Raw genomic sequence first — 21,766 nt, 5'->3', positions numbered from 1 at the left:
ACGATTTGATGAGTGATGTCACCATATCCGTCATTGTTAAGCAGTGTCAAATGTGTGTCCAATTGTTGGATTGCATTATGTGATATGATGTCACTTCATTTCATAGTGTTGTGTCATGACACTGCATTCATGTGGCTTTCTTCAGTATGCTAACATACTCACAGAAACAATGGCAACATGATGATGTCCAGCAAGTAAAATGTCTTTTTGAACTGATTTCATTTAGTGTGTTAGCATGCTAGCTTTGGCTAACCCACAATAAACACAGGCTGAGGCTCACTGGGATGGCGTTAGTTTTGCAGATAGGCTAATGCAACAATGTTGGAAGTCCTGGACAAATTAAAATGTCGACCTGATGACAGCACTTACAACATTGAACACTGTTAACACGTTGTCATGACGACACTGGTTAGTCATATGTCAGATCCTTTAATGATTGTTTAACTGTTTTTTTATGCCATTGCACAAAATTTTCTTAAGTGTCTTTTCAAGATACTTTCTGAGCTACAGTTAAATATGTTTTTCTTTGTACATTTCTTTGGACATCAGTATCAGCGTGGACTCTTTCATGACCAGTGTAGAATCAACGACTTCATTTTTCACTCATGCACACGAGTTATTATAGTTTTGTGTATTTTATTAGCTTTTATTTCTATGTAGTTTTTAATTTTCACTGTTAATTCAATTTAGCTTCAGTTAGTCTCCAGAGCAGGTTTACTTGTTTCAGTTTAGTTTTTATCAGTTTCAGTATTACGGTGGGTATTAGTCAGGGGCAAGTTTAGACTAGACATTACAATACAAACCCAACATTTTATCAAGACAGTTGACTCACAGTCATGTAGACATTCCAGTCTCAATAAACATGTGCAGCAACGCCTCCTCTTGTATCCTCCTCAAGACATTTCCTGTACATATTTTCATTTTATTTTAGCTAGTTTTGGAAGTACACTATATCATTTCAGAAACTGTTTTTTTACACTTACTTTAAGTTTTGAGTTTAGTTTTTGTCAGCTATGATAGCAGCGAGCACATACTTAGCTTAGAGGGGTGCTGTTGAAGCACAATTTTAAAACGCATACAGTAAAACTCGGTCACAGGCATGTTACTGCTACACCACCACAGCTCATCTGTGTACGCTGCAGTCTGTTTACATTTGCCCGTCAGTTAGCGCTATGTCACGTTTCATTGCTCTGACTGGTTGTAGATCTATCCAGTTGTGAAAGGAGGCATTTTGGTCGACAGCTGTTGATAACGCCCCTTGAAACCTTCCCATGTTATCAATCTACCGTTTGTTTTCAATCAATTTTTTTTTTTTTTTTTTTTAATTTTATATACTTTATTAATCCAAATTCAGTTTTTTCACTCTGTTGTCAATTACACACAGGTCTGAACACACACATGCACAAACAGGACCTATACATGCACTAAGTGGAGAGATGTTGGAGTGGGGCTGCCCATGACAGGTGCTCGGAGCGGTTGGGGGGTTTGGTGCCTTGCTCAAGGGCACCTCAGCAGTGCCCAGGAGGTGAACTGGCACCTCTCCAGTGACCAGTCCATGCTCAATATTTTGGGGGACTTGAACCCTCCGGTTCCCAACCCAAGTCCTTATGGACTGAGCTACTGTTGCCCCAACAATTAGTCGGTAGTTCCTATAATGTTGAGGCAGAGGGTACCTGCTGTAGCTCTGGTTGAGGGTGAGAGGCTGTCAGTAAATATTTTGTTGGGCACAGGGAAATGGAGATCTGTGTGGGTACATGAGACCCTAACTAAGAGGGTGGATCATGGGGAGTAACACCAGTTGGTCAAGGAGCTTCTCCTCGATGATGGCCATTTCCAGGCATATTTTAAGATGACTTAGGGGCAGTCTGACAACCTGCTGTCTATCGTCAGGGTATCCAACCGCTACCACCAGTTTCCAGTTTCTCCTCCATTGTTTACCAACTTTAAACTTATTGTCGTGACCACCACAGAAGGCCCACCTCTCAAATCATCTGATTGGACAATGGGGAAAAAGAAGACGACGTGGGGCGTTTATCCACTCTGAGATGAAGTTTTTTCAACTGGAGGAGTTCAGAGAGCTCTGGCAGAAACGTCAGGCACCTACAGCGCAGAAATGCCAGGTGCACAGCAACACAAAAACCGTGAGCAAAAAGCTTCCTTGTCGTTAAAAACAATTACAAAAGGTGCCTCCAGCTGCTAAAACTGTTACTGTGTGATCAGGGCCTTACTTGCGTGAAGATTTGGTCAGGCTTATCATTTTATGTCATGTCAATTTTCTGTTGTCATGTTTTATAATTACCATCATGTCATCAGCTGTGCCTTGCTGTGTCATGATGTTGTGTGATATCATGCCTTGTCACAGCCTCCTCCATAGTATCTGCAAACGTTTTCAGTGCATCAACACAAAGCGGGAGTTTGTTTCATGTTAAAACCAGCTGCAGTAAAGAGCTAATGAAGTGCCTCTGAGCAGCTCATTACTTTTCATTAGGGAGAGGTGTCATGGCTGATGTCTTTGTCTGGAACAAAAAACAGATTCCCACTGTGATGCACCGGCAGCTCTTCCCTGTCACGGTTAATTAAATTCCATCATGCTGAAGGGTTAGAGGGAGACAGCGTGAGGAGGAGGAGGTGGAGGAGGAGGTGGAGGAAGTGTGGCTGGTCACAGAACATTGTTACTCGACTGTGTCACCAGTTTCTCTTTCCAAACAGTCGGGCTCTTAGAAACATATCTCTGGGGAGCTGGTGGATATTTCCTGAGATTGAAGTTTAAAAAAAGAGGCTTATTTTCTCACTGCTGACTTCACCCTGTGCACAGATAGAGAGGAGTGTGATGTCATGGCCTCGAGCTAAATATGGGACCATCAGACGTCCCAAACCGGCCTGTTTCCTCAGATTTGAATACATAGGAGACCACGCTGAAAACACAACTGATTACAGACAATACAGCTCTTCTCTCCTGGGTTTAATCCTTTAAGGAAAATTCCTCCACCATATTGTACTTGCGTGTAGTATATCAGTCGTTCTGTTTTGCAGCAGCCCCTGTACAACAGAGATGAACCTGCATGAGCATTTTAACAGTTTTTTAAAGTGCCAGTGGAGAAAATGACACCGACCCTGATAGCAGACTGAGATGTCTTCCATCTGAGAGGACGCTAGTCATGCCACTTAAAAATCTCAAATCTCTGTTGCGGAATTGCACTCTGATCTATTTGCAGGTCTTGCAGAGATAGAAATTGGTCTCTGCCTCTTCGATGATGTCTGTCTTCCTTTTGATTGTCGATCAATTTAACTAGAAGTCACCAAAACACTCCGTAGATTTGAGGGAAACTGCAGAGCCGGTGATAACTCTCTGGGGTTTTATTACCGTGAGAGACTCTTTTCCCATTACACACTGCAGAGCTATTTGGCGGAAACTTCATATGCCCAAAATTGCTACTTTTAAGAAAATGAAAAAAGTTTTTTTTGTGTGTGACAAAAATAGACAGGTCTGTCGCCACGACCTATAGTTACATTTCTGGGGAGGTGCATGTCAGTTACGTCAGTCTTCTCGGCTTTATGTCGAGGTAGAGCCAGAGACTCGCAAGTATAAATAGTGTATAAATTATAAATTCCGCCTTACAGGTTACAGAGTTTATTGCAGCTATGTGTGTGCTTAGTTTTTCCAGTCACTGAATAAATCTCTAAATCTCTAAATCTCTCTCTCTCTCTCTCTGTTTATCAGACCACAAATGAGACAAGCGTTAGAAAGTCAGCACATCTCACAATCCCTCCATCACTAGGAAACTATTCACCATGAGAAGAAAGATTGGTTGCTCTGGTGACGGACCATCAGTAGTGACGGGGGTCACAGCAAGCTGGTGGCAATTGAAGCCCAGACACATCTAACTGACATCAAAGAACTAGTGGCAACAAAGATCGACTGTTGCGTTGCCCGATGTTGCTTGTGTCTAAGCCAAAAAGTTGCACTTGAACACACCGCTAAGACTACAGCCAACAGCCAACTAGCATGTATGTTATGCACCTGCGAGAGGGAATAACTCTCCGTACCAGCATGTGATGGTAGTCTGTATTCGTCAGGGGAAACCGGAAGACCAATAGGACAGATTCAAGATGCTAGTTAGCCAATTAGCACATTAACAACAGAACCCAATGTTGAAAGAACAAAGAATATTTATGGTGCACCAATTAACATTCACACAAACAATTACAAAACTGTTTATGCTAAAGAGCTCAACAGCAAAAAACATAATTTCACCTAACGTAATATATACTAATATAACATTACTGATAATACTAATGTAGCAAGTTTGTTTCGATCTCATGCATTCGTTTGTTTATTCTTTTGTTTACTTTCCTCACCTCCATTTCTCTTCTCATACACTCTGCTAAACTGCCAAACAGAGTGATTTCATTCACCAACCGGATTCACTGGGCTTGACACCAATTCAACATCCTAAATCAGCCATAAAGACCACTAATAAGACCACTAATAAGGGCCGATTAGTGCTAATGGTGCGGGATACAAAGAAAAACTAGAGCTACAGATACTTACTGATGACCAGCATTTGGCTTGACATGTGAGGGCCCTTTGTAACATTAACCTTCACAGAGTATTTCTTAAGTAAGCACTATTTATTCAAAGAACCAAGTCAGAAGAAACTGCCTCGTCACTGTTTACATGTTCCTCTGGTTTCCCTTTCTGAATGGTCTGCTGGTGTGGAGTTATTTCCTGTTATGCAGGCACAGAACGTACGTGCTGTTTGGCCGTCAGCTGCAGTCTTTGCGGTGTATTCATGTGCAAGTTAATAGCCGAGACATAGGTGATGTGAGGTGATGCAGCAGGGGGCCTTCCTCACCACGAGCTTTCTGAAGTCGGCTTGGTGTGTCTAGGCATTTACAGCCATGTTTACCCCACTGGGGAAACCTACAACTCGAAATTCTTCCACTTTGTGAGAAAAACCTTCAGCACACTGCCCGTGTCTGGTCATGCAACAGATATTTTATTTGTGTCCAAACTGGAAACTGCACGAAAGCACCAAACTTTACTATTGGACTAAAAATAAACAGGCTGTGAGTCAAACGCTGACTCCTGATATTTCCCCTTCTCCTGCCTTTGTTTGGTCTACACATTAATCGTTCTTTCAAGGCTCTGATGATCTTATGCCATCAAGTCTGGCTACACCCTTCCCTGTTGACGTTCACCATGATATGAGACATATTATCAGCAGGAGAGGAGACTGAATCCAAGGTTACTTACAATGCATAGGTGTTTTACCATGCAGTGCTACTAAGAAGTGGTCCACAGAGGACTGGTGTAGGTCAAGTCCTGGCAAACTGTCAATAATGATAAAATTGATGGTTTAAATAGACCTTCGTATTTGTTCCAAAATACACTGAAGGTCCAAAAATGTTCCTGACAGCAAGTTTCAGACTGTTGGAGCTTAAGTTATTCAAATAACAAACCTACCTCAATGATATAGTCGTTGCCATCTTTTCCGTGGACGGCCTTCACTGCACAGATGTCTAGACCACCAAACATCTCGGCGCAGGAGTCCACCCACAGCCGATATCTGGAACACAGTGACACCAATTACTGACAAACACATAACTGAAGACCCAATAATCTCCAGAGAATACACAAAGGTCAGGTGGGGCTTCGTAGGGCTCAGAGTTACAAATAAGTTTAAACCATAACACTCCAAAGATCATCAGAAGTGTTTATACATAAAAGCTGTGTCAGTACAAAGGGTGGTAAATAGTCTGAACAGGTCATTATTTTCCCATCATGTCTCTGACTCAGCCCACCTGTCAGTCATCGCGATCTGTTCCAACATGGCAGAGCCCGTGTTAGCCTTCCAGTTCCCAGAGATGGACGTTCTCCTGCAAATCAAAGACAAACATCAACAAATGAATCAACCAGCCCCCGGTTATAATGCCCCACCAAGACTTAGTCACTCACAACTTCTGCCTGTGTAGCTGAATAGAGAAAACTCATGGGAGAAGCTATCGTCAGTTCATCAGTGCTGATGAACGCCATCCACACCTACATGATGTTTGTGTCGGAGCCGTTTAAAGACGTGCTTTCATGGTGAGGCCAGGGGAAAACGAGATGAGATAAGGCTTGGCTACAACTGTTCCTCTGCTTTTGGTCAAGTCATTGTTTAGATACAGAGACTTGAGAATTAAGAGGGTGTTGACTCATGGTCTTTGTTAACATACGCTCGGCTGAATTTACAGAACATGGACTCTCGCTCCCAAATGGGTGTGTGGTTGAAGGAGGAACGGACTGAGACTTTGTCAGAGTGCAGACATCACAGAGTTTAGGAAAAAAAAGCAATTGTTTCTTTATTTTTCTTTCCTTTAAAGGTGGTTTAACATGAGCGGCCCCACAGCAAAAATTAATAGTCTGAAATTGCTGAAAATGTAGATTTTAAAAATCAGGATGTGACCAGAAAAGTAAACAAGATATGATCAGACATTCAAAGTACCATTGTACATATTGTATGCTTCACATTGTATTCTTTTTATTATTTCAGGTCGCCTAGTAATATCAGGAAAATACACAATGGAAGAAAAGTAGCTTTCCCCCTAACTCAGGTGCAATTAACATTTGTTTAAATGTGGATTAATGTATATTGTCCCTTCTTAAATAAATAAAAAACAAATTGTAAATTTTTGAAATAACCTTTTTTTTTTTTTTTTTTTTTTAAACATTGTATGGCTTGTTTCTTCTGTTTTGACCAAATAGCAACTTCTGGGGCTAAAAAATGAAGCCAATGCAGAGATGCCCAAAACTGCAATTCCTCAAATGACCACTTTAGGCTGACTCCAAAAGTGAGTCAATCCGCACTAAGTTTTAAACTTTTTAAATAAATTTAACTTTATTGAATACATTCATTACATGGAGACTGTATGTTCCAGATTTTATATTATAAAAGTTGGATGAATTTTATTTTATAGAATAAAAATAATGTGAAATAAATAAAATAAAACTGAAATGTCTAAATGATTAAATGGTTTTTGCCAGTTTATAATATTTGAGTTTTACATTCTCAATAGTATTCAAGTACATTTTAAAATATATATCTTTGAAAATAAAAAATGAAGGTAGTCATTTTATGTGTATCATATTTTGCTAAAATAATAATCAAATTAATTATATGCGTTTTATCAACAGAGAAAAATGGGATTGTTAAAAATGAGTAATACATCCATCTTTGTTAGGGTGATTTTTTTTCATGTTTACAAAAGGTACCTCTGTAAATCAAACCAATAATATATTTACCATAATATACCATAAATAAGTGGAATGAAAACTAAAATGCCCAATTTGACAGCAGAAGTAAACATGTTTACAGCCTGGGACATCTATGGCTAATTTCCCCGTTTGGGACAACTGTGCCAGGGTTTCTTTTTTCTTTTTTTTAACTCACCTGTTTAAATGTCATTAATGCTTAAAGTTGTACATATTTAAAGGTGTGGCTGCTTTGAGTAACAGGTGAGTGCTGTCTGTTGACAACTCGCTACCACAAGAGGGTGTAACCCCAAGTTTACAGAGTATAGGCGAAGCCGTAGCTGTTGCTATTTCAGGGTGTTTTCAGTTTATGAAAGTTCATTGTTACATTTTGGTTGCCTCAAAAGTCTTGTTGATTGCTGTTGGCTGTGCTAAAAGACCCTCTAACTGTGCGTTCACACCGGACGCGAGTGAAGCGAATTGCACGCGCGTGACGCGAGTAACGCGCCGCCCGTAACGCCCGAGTTTCGACGCCTGACCATTTTGTTCATTCGCGTCATCGCGTCATTCGCGCGAGTAGCGGGAATGACGGAGCTAAGCTAACCGGAGCTAAGCTAGTGCTAACGTTCATAGTACAACCATTCTGCAAACTAATTAAACACACATATTTACAGAACTTACCAAGTCGACCAGTCTCCTCGGCAACTTTCACCCAAGCCTGCTCCTTTTTGTTGCAGTCTCTGTAGAGTAGATACGTAGTATCATATAGCTCCGGGTAGCGGCACACCGCAATGATAAGTTTCTCCTTCATCTCGGCATCAACAACGGGACGTCGGGGCGTCAACAGTCTATGGTCAAGACGTCACTGACGACCATGGCAAGATAACCACCATCGCTGCTTTGTTGTTTACCTCCTCTGGAAGTCCCAGAAGCGTCGGAGGGCCAAACGCCGTCGTTTTTGGGTTCACCCTATCCTGCAGAAGCGCATCCAGCTCGGCGAGTTTCACCACCTCCTCCAGGAACTCCGTCTGGATGATAGCCGCTTTCAGCGGTACTTCAGGCTGACTGGGGCCCAGTTTGAGGACCTGTTGGCGAGGGTTGGCGCCAGGATCTCCCGGCAGGACACCAATTACAGCCGCTCCATTTCAGCTGCGGAGCGCCTGTCCATCTGTCTCCGGTGAGTAGCAGTTTATTGTTGTTGACACACGCCAGTGACGTCGGGAGAATCTCAATGCTGATTGGCTTTCGCGGTACAGAGTCACGCGAATTCGCCTCAAAAGTTCAATATTTTCAACTCGAGCGATGAGGCGTTGGACGCGAATTTCGCGTCTATCGCGTCCATCGCGTCGCGCCGCCCGGCGCGAATTCGCGTCTAATCGCGTCTTTGCATTGACTTTGTATGTAATCTTGACGCGCGAATTTGCGAATTCGCGTCCAGTGTGAACGCACAGTAAGGAAGAGAGTTGGTTGTTCAGTTTTTCCAATAAGTATATTTTGTGATAATGGTTTTATGCCTGTTTTTGCAGGTGAAAATTAGCATTAAGTTTAAGTTTTAAGTTTATTTAACTTTATTAATTTGAATGAAATTCAATGTTTTTACTCTTCTCTACTCGGTGCCTTGCTCAAGGGCATCTCAGCAGTGCCCAGGAGGTGAACTGGCACCTCTCCAGCCACCAGTCCACGCTCCATATTTTGGTCCAGACGGGGACTCGCACAGGCGACCCTCCGGGTCCCAACCCAAGTCCCTATGGACTGAGCTACTGCCGCCCCATTAGAATAAGCATTAGGACAGCTGACCAAAGCTGTAAATGTACCATGCTAACTAATGCTAACACAGATGTCTAGAGAGAATAAAGTAAAAGTTTTAGAGAAGAATTTACCAGCATGCACAATACATAATATCCTATTTTGTTTCTCCCTTTCTTTCAGTATATTGAAATATCAGCCATGGCTACGAATGACCCCTTATTACTATTTTCAGACTGTCCTGACTGTCCTGCAGGCACCACCTGCTTTCCTACTAATTAACTCAGTGTACTAACATATTCCAAAGAGTTGAAACCTCATGGCTGTAAAATACACTTGGACAAAGTGAATGAGTCAGTTTCTAGCCTAAGTCATTTCCCCTTACTCATACGCAAAGCAGTTCAGTGATCCAATGACAAGATGAGCATTGTGATGATCACAAAAACCAAAGCAATATTCACAAGATTGTAAATAGGCTGAATGTGCACTGAAATAATGGAGCAGATGTCTTCTCTTGAAATGAATACACATTGTAGATAATGTCTTTAACACATAAGTGTGATGGTGGAAGATATTTGGTTGTAGTTCAGTTTGTTTGTCACTTCCTGTGGCTCCATTGTTCCTGGAACTGTTTACTCTATACTGTCTAATGATGGTTTTAATGCCCTTTCAGACAATTTTCTACTTTGAGAAAATGTAAATGTGGCCAACACTGATGATATTGGCCCAAAACATGCGGCTTCACTCCATCTGTGTATGTAAATGTACGATGCTGGTGGTGTGAAACACCTTACATGTAAGCCTTGTAGTTGTTGCCGATCTTCTGGATGCGGATATCGTACTTGGACTGGACGTACGGCTCGGTGGTAGCGTAGGTCCCGGCCAGAGCCACCACACTGGTGATGTCCTGGAAGTCCTGTTGGTTTTCCACTTTGATCTGTAGGAGAGACTCCACTCGTTAGAGAGGGGCTAATTAAAAAGAGCACCGTCAAAGCTGGCAGTGGCCCCTTAGAATCCCACAAGGATTTCACACTTGTACACAGGCGGGATAATGAAGGGTCCCTGGTGGATACATTACCAGGGACGGCTTTGAACTACGTCAGCTCACTCCCATCAAGTGATTAGACTGTAGAATGTACACACAGGGGGGAAATGACGTTATGGGAAGCCATCGACACAAAACTTGACTCTTACATAAAACTCAAAGGTATTTTTCTCTGTAACTTTCAGATAATTAGGTAACAATGAGGTGTGACATTGAAACAGGAAGGGAACAACTAACTGCTCTTCAGTGGTCGCCTGCAAGACCCTCATGTATTTCTATCTGCACTCTATCTTGGATACAGAGGCTCTCATCGGTTTTCCTCTTCTTTGGACGATATTTCTAAAGGTGGTGCTCTTCTTCTTTTTCTCATTCAGCTATGTTGATACACAGATTCAGGAGATGTACAACATCAGGTCATGGGAAATGGGGCATCTTGGCAGACAAACTCATGAATCAACTTTAATGTATGGCAAACTGTCAGAGCTCAGTGTCTAAGATGCAAAACAATCCAGTCCAGAGCTTCCACTCACTCATCACCAGCCCTCTCACTGGTATCGTCCCAGTTCTACACAGTGGAAGTGGTGGGAACTTATCATGAAACAAGACAAAGCAGATAGAGAAACCAGGAAGCCTTGTTTTATCACTCTGGGGTTTCTACTCTTCTCTCTGTTGTGCTCTCCTGAAGCTGACTTCATGGCCACATCCACATTAATACCTTTTCAATGAAAACCTATATTACATGACCAATCAAGTACACTGGGCATGCTCTTCCTGGTGTACTCAGGTAGTAGACTGACTACTCTGCAGTTGGTTGCGTAGCTACAGAAAATACTGGAGAGGAGATGATGTAAATTAAGACCAGAGCAGGGGCAGAGGACGAGCTGTTTCTTAAATAAACACATGAGTATAAGGCAGTCAAATCAGTGAAAAACAGATTGGGAATGGTTACAAGCAGCGCAAGTACAGTGACATATTAGAACGGTACCGGGAGCTTGTGGGGAACAAATTACTTTACTCACACAAGGATTAAATCATCAAAGGTATGCAGACCTTGATTGCAGTTGTCTCTTCATCTGGGCTTGGCTTCATTTCCTTTCTAGGGGTATACAGGGTGCACTCTCACTGCTACATCGGCACAACCATTGCATGCCATCATACTAATCAATATGGAGTGCTGACTGGAAAACATGAGTGAAATCAAACACTTTCATATGACGATTTGTGAGGTCTTAGGAAACACTGTAATGTTGTGTTTACAAGGGTTTAAGTTTAGCGGACTCTCTCTCACACACACACACACACACACACAAACAATGTTTAAAAAGAAATCCAAATTGCCCGGGTGGAACAAAGAAATCCCAGGGAGCTTTAAAAAATGATGCAAGCCTCACAGAAAAATGAAAACGAGAACCAACAGTGGGAAAACAAATAAAACAAATCTGAGCCAGGGTGACAATGGTACCAAACCAATAAAAACAGGTTTAAATGTTTAAAAGACGGGCGGACGACTTTGATGGTTAATGTGGTCCAGTAAAGAGAGTTGTCACTTTGATGGGTGATAAAATGAGAATGCTTGTTGGAACCCACATTAAAAGATGTTCTGCTGCAATTAAATCCATTAGGTTTTCAAATGAGCTCAGAGGGCGGAGTGGCAAATATCTTCAAATTTTGAGCTGATAAAGAACAGGCCTGATGATAGAATGTGAATTTAAGAACTGGTTCTCTTGGAGTTGAAGGATAGCGTAAAGCAGTGAGGCTGAGTGTCTACATAGAGTTTTTTTTTTCTGAGCACCAGCTTCTTCTTTTTTTGTGCAGCTGCTTCAAACACTTTTAGTTGAAAGTCTCTCAATTTTTCAGAAATGCGCTTGTGTTCTCACTCTGGCCTATTCACATATCGACATTTGGTTATAGACTTTCCACGTTTAAATACGATGTGAAAGGTACCCTGGGTGCGTTGGTTGTTGACATTCTGGGACGCTGTCTCAAGTTCTGCCTGTCACATGCATTGTGTTCTTTCAAAATACACATCTGTTTTCACAGGAAATTTACCATATACAGTACATACAGTCTCTTACAAAATAAACGCACTACATCAGTACAGCACAGTGAATTGACATGGTTAGGAACAGGGTTTGGCTTTTATAATCTTACCGGGTACACCACTCTCCTGGATGAAAGTCAGTGTATGTTGGACCCATCCACCACCACTCCCCCCCGGTAACCAACAGCTTATCACAAAGGACGCCTTTATCGTCAGTGTCTGATACCGCAAGTCACTGCCCAAGGGCCAGATTTCGACGACTTAGGAGTGAGACCAGGTTGACACAGACAGAAAAGCCTTTTTGTGGGAGCAGCTGCGACCCTGTTGACGTAGCATTACATTAGCTACCTGGCTAACATTAATGTCAGGACATCATTATTTTTAATTGTTTTTTTGCATCCATTGCACGGCATCATATTATGCCGGGAAAATTCCAGAGGCAGAGCGTTTCTCCTGCCAGATTTTATTGACTTCATCATTTTTCCTTGATATTTATACTTCTTGTCTAAGTAAGTCAGCTATGTAGTTAAATGGTTTCTTTTCTTGTCTGTTTTAATTGTGTTAATTGTTGTTATTTCGTACTCAGTTGTGCTGCAGCCTACAGACAAACTTATTACAGTTAAAAGTTATGAACGACAATGGATCAAAGATTTGTAGCTGTTTTTAGTTCTTAAAAATACATTCACCGTCACCATTTAAATGTATCTGTTTCACACACAGTGGCTGTTAGCAGAAAAACTCTGTGTTTCGCTCTGTGCAACACGCTGCAGCTACATCAAAATAGATAAGGTGCTTATTTTTCTTATGGCGCATTTCCACCAGTTCATTTCCGTCTGGCGATGAGGGGTTACTCAATGGTTTCTATTCATTCTTATACACTGTAGAATAAAATAAGAAGGAGCACAAAGTACCGAAAGTGTATTCTGGCAAGTTTGGGGGAGGGTTTGCGGTGTGCTCGCCGGTCTGCATTTGCATAAAGTAGACTAGATTCAACTCTATGCAAATGAGTTTGTCCAGCAAGATGTGCCTGGCTCACAAAACTCTGACCAAGCTGTCAAACTAGGCGATGTAGTTCTACAGTGAAATAAGATTTAGCAGTAGCATCGACCATTTTCACCTCAAATGTTCAGAAATACATTTTGGTGGATTGTTTAGACCAGTGGTTCCCGACTGGTGGGCCACAGTCCAAAAGTGGGTCCCAGACCCAATCTAAATGGACTGCAAGTGACTCACAAATGTGTCAAGTTTGTGGAAAAAACAACAACATTATTTTGATGTACAGTGAATTTCTGGTACAGAGCTTTTATTTTGAAGTGCCATTTTCTGCTGTAGCATGAGTGACTAACAGACAGCAAACTAGCTGGACAACATGGTGAAATGTGTGATACTAAATATATATATATATATATATATATATATATATATATATATATATACACACACACACACACACACATATACACACATATACATATATATATATATATATATATATGTAACTGTGTGGACCTTGAACTAATGACTAAGGAGAAATGTAGACCCTGTGGCTGGGAACCACTGGTTTAGATGGAATAACAGAAAGCTTATAATCAGGTCGCCATGTTTGTTGTTTAAAATGGTGAGCAGAAAACCATGGACTATCCAACTAGCAGCACATATATCCAATCGAGTGCATTCCACAATGCGGTACATCACCGGTGGGAAGCCCATTAAGCAACCAGTTTGAGTGGAGTAGCGTGTCCCCTCCTCGCCGAATCTGGTGCAAACAATGTAGTGTTAGCTTCTGGGACGCTTCTCAAAGCAGGAGTGTACTCCCATATTATTTTGTAAATGACATAAAGGTGGGTGCATACAGTATACTACGAAGTTATTATAGATATGTGCTTTCAGCTGCTAACAGAGACTAAAGCACTGAGGCTGAGCACTGATCCTTGCCCGTTTACAGTAGGCGGCAGAAGTTAAAACAACAAAGTGGACTGAATTAAGGGAAGTGACTCACAGTTCACGTCATGGCTCCAGAGGTGGAACCTGATAGCAAGTGGCAGGTCCAGCTCTGAGCTGTAAGCACGCAAAGCCATCCAGAGAATTACGCAATTCCCCTGGGAAACTAAACAAACCGTAATGATGCAAACAGAAAGTAAAAAGGTGAGCCAGAGAAGGTGAAGCACTGGCACAAAAACGAAAAACAGTGCCTGGTGGAAAAAGCCGTGTCACACTGGTCGACGTCCAGACTAAATGACATACCAACTAAAATACAGAGGCTGACTGGTCTACAAACACGTAATGGGAAAACTGGGTATAAAGCTTCACTCTGAGTTTGTCAAATGAAAAATGTTAAGTGAGTAGCCACGTTTAGTATGTACAACCTGTTCAGATGTAAATATATAAACACTACTGTTACTATGTGATGAGGTCACGCTGCACGTTGCAGTTTCTTCTGGAACATGTTTACATCCTTTAATGGTCAAAAACATTATATGTATTTTAGACACTTGTAGGCAGGCACACTATCACTACTAGCAATAGTAACTGAACTTAAATTGATACCGTTTGGTAACTGGGGTTAACTCCTGGGGAAACCACAAGTGCTATCCTCTTCCTGTTTTGGCTCCACAGAGGCTGACGCACTTCCTTTGTACCGTAAATGTAGCCCCATTTTCCCAATGGCAGACTGACTTGCATGGTGAAAGTGAGGCTTATAAGGAACCAGCTTAATGGCAGATAGTGTGCCAGTAGCGTGTCTGAAGCAGATGACCATACAAAGAAATCCTTGACAATCTGACGTCAGCTTGCCCCAAAAAAACACTGGAAACAGGGTTTTTAGAACAGTCTGAAGCCTGAGCTGCTCACAGGGAAGATTTTTACATGTATTTACCTCATTATTTGAAACTTCGTCCATGTTAATATGAACATCTGGCACTGAAACATTACACATGTGACAGAAAATAAGGGAAAAGCATAATAGGTCCCCTTTAACAACAAAAACAGGCTGTTTCTCGAGCCAGGTGCCTTAAACACATCACCACTGGGAGGCCTGACTTACTGTGCGTTCACACCAAAAGCGACCAGAGCTTCCAAAGCGGCGGAAGTCATTCATTTTCAATGAGAGCCTGGCGACTTGGGTGACTTGGGTGACCTGGTCATCAGCCGCGCGTCTTGGGCGACCAAAGCAACCGGAGTGGTCCAGAGGGGAGTTAAAATTCGTTTAACTTTATGGTCATGAGCTCTGACGTGGTTCAGTGACAACCAATCGGAATGCTGACGTGCTTCGATGAAGCGGGTCCAAGAGAACAAGCCATGTAACTTTGGTTCCTACAGCACATTTGTTCCAACAATGGATATCAAGAAGTTGGTCGCTGTTCGGTTACAGAGACCATAATAAAAAGAATGAGGCTTGGGAACGCGTCGAGAAGGTAGTTGGTTGGTCTGGTGAGTTTTAAAGTGTGTAATGTTCGTAATAGAGGAGAGAACTGCAGGCTAATGTTGCGACATAGCATGCAAGTCTTCCTTGCTTGGTTTGAATGGGCTGACATATGTTTTCTGTTTTCATTGACCAAACATAACTTTGCGTAGGCCAGCTATGAGCTTTCTGACTAGACAACAGCAAGCAGCAACTACGCTGCTTTCAAGCCAGTAGTCCGCTTTGCAGCTCCTTTACATTGACAAGCACGATCGAATGTTCAATGATTCACGCGATGAGCAACTAGAGCAAGCAAAGCTGCCACAAATATTTTTGACACTCATGCTTCTTGAGCGTCCGCAAGAGACTTTGCCTCTTTGGAAGCTTCTGGTTTGAACGTACAGTAAGAGCGAGTGAAATGAGACAACAAGAAAACATCAACATGTCACTTTGTGAGATGGTGCTTATTTTTATGATAAAACCATTAAAACATAATGTAACCAAAGAAAAGTCATTAAAGTAGCAAACCAGCTCAGTAATGTCACTTATACAGCAATGTCTATTTGAAGTTTGCCAACATTAGCTAACATAAGCTTACATTAGCTAGCCTATATTTACAGTCCTCCCACTTAAAAATGCTTTTCTTGAATAAAATTAAAACAGTGTTAGACCGTTCTTCAACAGGAATAACATAGTAAGCCCTTATCATAGCTCAACTAAAAACAGGAAAATTAATCCACCAAAAAACCTCCAGGAATTCTTATTAGTCAATGAACTGCGGGATATATGGAAAACTTTACACCCTAACACAATAGAGAGACACATATTTTTCACACCCTCAAAGTAGCTACAGTCGAATAGATCACTTATATCTAAGACAGGCCTGGACAGAGTACGATCAAGTAAGATTTATGAAATTATAATATCAGATCATTCAAAAGTCACTGGCATTATGTCCCTGAAACAAAGTACAAAGTCCAGTAAACTATGGAGAATGAATAAAAAATACTTATTGGACTCTGAATTTTTAAATTATATTAAAAACCATATTCATTTATTTATTCAAACCAATGTACATAAGGTGGACCCACAGGATAGGCCAGAAATAGGTATAATTTGGGATGTATTCAAAGCATACATAAGAGGAATAATGTTATTTGCAGTAAAAAGGAAAGCCGCCTTAAAAAAGGAAATAAATAAATTGAAGAAACACAAATATCCTGGGAGAAAACATAACAAGTAAATAGTAAATTATTAACTTATAGTTGAGGCAAATTCTCTCCAGAGCAGATTTTTTTTTTTTATCATCAGCAACAAAACCAGTTTCAGTTTATGAGCTATTTGCCACACCAGAGTACATGTGAGGGCCCTGACACACCAAGCTGACGATCGGTCATTGGTCAATGTCTGGCCGTTGATGAGCGTCTGTCACCCTAGTTTTTGCGGTGTGTTTAAGTGTAACTTTGTGGCTGAGACACAGGTGATGTGAGGAGACTCAACAGTCTGTCTTTGTCATCACTGCTTTAATATCAGCTTGGTGCATCTGGGCCTTTAAGGGTGTAGCAGCAAAACTCCTGAATGTATCAAACTCAAAGCTATGTTATTATGTTTTAAGAATTACATAGTTTTGCTCAGAGCTGCGTGTAGCACCTTTAAATTAGGGTGCATTTAATATAAGTGGTGTCAGCGAGCAAGAAATGATAAATTCATTGTCTTCGATCCACTCACAAAAAATAACAAGGTTCTGTGAAGAGCAAACAAAACAGCAATGACCTAAATCCCACATGTTCCTGTCCGTTCTCAGAGCTCTGTGAGGTCTGAGGGGTTAAACAAGGTCCCACTCTGCAAGGGCTTGCCAAGTTCTTCTTAAGCCTTTTGGGAAATTCTATAGCATGTCTGGCTCCTGAAACGGAAACCAAGCCCATCCAGACAGACGGGGGCAAAAGACATACTTTATAGGAAGTATATCGCTATGTGAATCCAAACAACTAGAGAGAGAGACACAGTGTGTGAGAACTTTCTTTGTGCTGCATCAATTTGTGTAACTCCACGCATACATCAGCCAGACTGTTGCATAAGAGAACATCAAAGTAAAACTGCAGACCTTATCAGTGGTGTGTCTGTCTGTGTGCTCTCTGCCTTTGTAACAATCAGATATCAGCTCAGTGAAAGTAAAGCAGGAACACACTGCAGCCTGATCATCACTGTGATTTGGCCACCATGACTGATTTTACAGATCAGTGCAAACTAGAAACAAACAGGGGGTTTTAGGTCTGCGATCTCCTTTCCTGTGCTTTGAACGGCACACCAGTCAAAGCTGGTATGATATGATCACATGTTTGATATGCATGACTGGACCCTGGACAAGTCTGAGTGTGGGCCTGTAATGTGAGGTGGAAGGTGGAAAAGTGAACTTGTGAGCTTGTGTGACAAAGTCAGTTGTTGCAAGTGTGACGCAGAGTCTATTCACGATGAGTCAGGGTTAGAGTTCGCCCTCTAGTATCTTTCTGGCTTAAAGAAATAGTTCGGGGAAATAACCTTAATCACCTTTATTTTCCTCACACAGTCTGTGCTGAGACATCTGTATCCCCCTCTGTCTAAGAAGGCTCTGTGGTAGCACCTGTCTCTTTAAGCTGTAAGCTGCTCTTTTTAGTGTGAAATTCAGCCAGCTGAATGTTACACTTTTGTTAAATGATCTTGTTGTTAATCTGGCTGTTGGAAGAAGTCTGCCTTCAGGGCTTTAAGCCAGACAGCCCTAGAAGTTTTACGAAAAAGATGATGGTTTGGGTTAAAATGAAAAGATATGCTAGAAAGGGCTCCCTTGCAGAGAGTCCTGAAGATTGACTTATCCCATGTGCAGTTTTATGTGTGTTAGTGGAGTCAATTAAAAGTGGACTTCACTGCACTTAAGCAGTTACACTTAGTTACATTATTCATGTGTTGTTTTTATCATTTATGGCCAGAAGTAAAAAAGAAAGCAGCTTTTTTTCCCTTTCTTTTCATGTAAAGAAGTACAAGTACATTCTATAAACGTTCATCTGTTTATAAGACAGATGAACAACCTGAGATGTTTTAAGAAAAATAAGTGCAATTTCAATAATATGGATGATCCAGTCTGCTTCTCACTGTCATTACATCTGCATTTATCTATACATTTCCATTTGAAATTTTTAAGGATGGAAGTCTGATACAGATTCTCTGGTACTGGTATTCTCTGGACCCTTTGGTGGGCCGGTTCTGGTCCACGGGCCATATGTTTGACACCACTGATTTAATGAGTTGTCAAGTTATGTAGGATAATGTGCAATGCTCATATTGCACACAACAAAGTGCCACATTTCAGCGGCATTTAAAATACAATGTGGTTTTTAAAAAATGTGATTAATAATTCTAAATGGCTCTTATTAGATATGCAATATTTTTCGGACAATGTTTAATCTTATAGATTAAATCGTGCACAGTTAGGACAGTGCTTCTGAGCATTTTCTTACCTTTACACTAGTCAGCTAGTCTAAAAGGGAGGGAGGTTAATTTAAGGTAGGGTAGGGTAAACCCCAGAGAAATTTCAGGAACATAGGAAAAATTAGATGATGCCCAAGCCAAAGGTCCCTTTTACTTTAAAAGTCTGGGGTTTGAACTTTCAACACTGACAAACATAAAGAACAAATGAATGTGCGTGTTCTTGTTGGTATATTTCAAGGAACTCACCTTCCCCATGCCAGCGTGGGCGTGTCCCATCTTGACCACCACAGGGTATGACGGGGTTGTTACCTGCAGACAACAACATGAGATTATTAGCTGGGTGTGGTAACTCTTGGTCAGTATGGAGATATTTCGTGGTTTCAATTATGTGTTTTTGGACGTTTGAACCTGGGGCGCCGTAAGCCTCCATTAGGTGGAGATGTGTTGCTACCCCCTCTCCCCTGGGATCTCCAGGGGAGAGGGGGTAGTGTTGTGAGGACTCTCAAACCTCACCTGAGCCTCCATCAGCATATGGGTGAGTAGATAATGGCTGAATTTTCATTTTTGGGTGCACTATCCCTTTAAGACATCAACAGGTCTGAAAGTCAGTTTTTACATTTGCCTTTTCAACGTGTGAAGAGGGTGTGTTTAAGTTAGAATAAGGTGTTAAGTCGCCCTTTAAACATGCATTAACTGATTTTTAGGCCACTTGAGGACATTGGAAAACAAGCTGTGAACACAACACTAATATATTATCACTCTGTGAAGTTGATAAGTGGGTGGACATGTTAGCAAACTGCTACTTATTTACATATTCAGAAGATACAGGCAAATTCCTCCTGATAAGTCCAATATTAATCTTCTTTTAGCTCTGTTTTTTTCTGCACCAAGTCCTTACAGAAATATCTGGCACTTAACACTGCTAACAGGGCCTCAGCAACGTATCCTCATACAGCGGTTTGTATGATTTCTAATGAGTTTGTGCCTCTAATGGTTAGGTAATGGTTAGGAATAGAATCATGGTTGGGCATCATCACTTTACATAATTAAGTAGTACAATTATGTACTTAACGTTAAGTTACGCACTCGTAATGTGACGTGACAATGACGTACCTCAAAATAACTAAAAGTTTACTTGGTTGCACAGAAAACACCAGTCTCCTTGGGAAAAGTCCATTATTTGACCCCTGCACCGCTCCAACCTGCCTCCTTATCCAGAGTTTCGCTCTTTATACTACTTTTGTCTTCACTCCTGTCAGCACATTAGTTACGTGATCACAGCCTTCCTGATGATGTGGGTTATATACAAATTCTGTTACCTTACTTTTGCAGGTATACATACAAACAGTACATGAGAACAGCCTGGCTCTAGACTAACTTTTTGACTGGTGGCATTGGCGCTACCAACTTTCTCAGTTGGTTGCACCCTTTTTTCATTTGATAAATTCATAGAAAAATGTGCCTCTTTGGCTTTGATGCAGCGGTAAAGAAGAACACAGACTGGAGCTGCTCCGGTGTTTGTTCTGAAGACTGTCTGTTTCTAAAATAAAACACTAATGACAGCTGAAACTGAAGCTGAAAGCTGTTGTTGGCCACGAAAACAAAACAAAACACTGAGCTGAAGGGTCTGAGGGCAACTGCAGAGTTCAGTGCAGAATAAAAAGCTCAGGGATTGTTGATGTCAACAGTTTGGAAAAGGATGTCACACTAAGTAGGAACATTCAGGATACTCAGTGTTCTAAATATACAGTAAGACAGACATGTGGTAAACATCACATTGAGACACAACCAAAAGCAGAACACTATTTCCTCTGCAAATGATCTGGATGTGTACATGAAGTGTCCAGAACCGTGGCCTTGTAAATAAACACGCTGGGTCTCGTGCCATCCAGCTGAACTTATAGCTGCTCAGTTTAGGAGGCACGAGGTGGAACGTTCTGGGAAGCTGGGTGGAAGGCACCACAGCTCATTGGGATGGGTTTGGACTAACCCAACAGACCACAAACATGCTTTTCTCATAGTGTGTAGAAGTGAAGGAGTGAAGGGGATGAAACATCAACACATTACTTCAAGCCTCCCTGTGATTTAAACGCCCTCTGATAAATTCACTGATACGATTGTTAGTGGGATGTAATCTAAGAGGGACTTTTCCAGTTTCACAAGTACTTTCCCCTGGTCTCGTGTGTACAAACTGTCAGATTATGTATGGTACTCTTTGCGCATGTTTACAGTAATTATGATGACAAACAGAATCCAAAAGTTTACACGAAGTTCACAGCAACAACCTCTAGGTGATGCCCACAATTAAACACACAGAGCAACAGAAGACGTTCAGGCAAGAGGCCAAATCACGTATGGAGAGATCCTGTAGGCTCAGACCTGCGAGGAGGAAGGGAACGCCTCAACAGCTGCTATCACTTCATCCAAACCCTCCCCACCAGTTGCCAGGACTGTACATCCTAATGTTGCTGTCAGCTTGTTTTGCGCCGAGCCTTGAACAGACATGGAGCTGCTTGAGGGTGTGAGCAGCACTTCTGTTGACAGGTTTTGACAGCGCAGGCCTGGCTGACAAGCAGCCAAGATAAAGTGTACTCTAATTGTGTCCATTATCACTTCACAAGTGCCAGAATACAGAAGGGAGGTGGGACTGTATCAAGGAGTTCACTTTGCTATCCACTTTCAACTGCTGTACTGTATCTATGAGGCATTTAGTAAAGTGAGGAAAATGCCAACTAGAAGAATACAGCTGATTTTAACAACAAAAAAATCTTACATCTGATAAAATCAAATCCTTTAAATATACTGGTAGTGAAAAAGACATTTTCTGTAGTTTTCACT

General features: G+C 41.5%; 1 protein-coding gene across 2 annotated transcripts in view; it reads right to left on the bottom strand.

Moving 5' to 3' along the window:
- Positions 1-21,766, bottom strand: part of LOC125882566 (synapsin-3-like) — a 187,155-nt gene that overhangs the window by 14,910 nt on the left and 150,479 nt on the right. For both annotated transcript variants that reach the window (XM_049566343.1, XM_049566344.1), the window contains exons 7-10: positions 19,175-19,237; positions 9,775-9,917; positions 5,806-5,880; positions 5,468-5,570 (exon numbers count right to left, since the gene is read on the bottom strand). In XM_049566343.1, the coding sequence (XP_049422300.1) occupies positions 5,468-5,570; positions 5,806-5,880; positions 9,775-9,917; positions 19,175-19,237 (384 nt within the window). The remainder of the gene's footprint in view (positions 1-5,467; positions 5,571-5,805; positions 5,881-9,774; positions 9,918-19,174; positions 19,238-21,766) is intronic.

The sequence above is a fragment of the Epinephelus fuscoguttatus genome, linkage group LG22 (assembly GCF_011397635.1).
Source record: "Epinephelus fuscoguttatus linkage group LG22, E.fuscoguttatus.final_Chr_v1".
In the NCBI taxonomy this organism is placed as follows: Eukaryota; Metazoa; Chordata; class Actinopteri; order Perciformes; family Serranidae; genus Epinephelus; species Epinephelus fuscoguttatus.
Note: the sequence above shows the minus strand (reverse complement) of the source record. Positions and strands in the feature narration are given on the sequence as shown.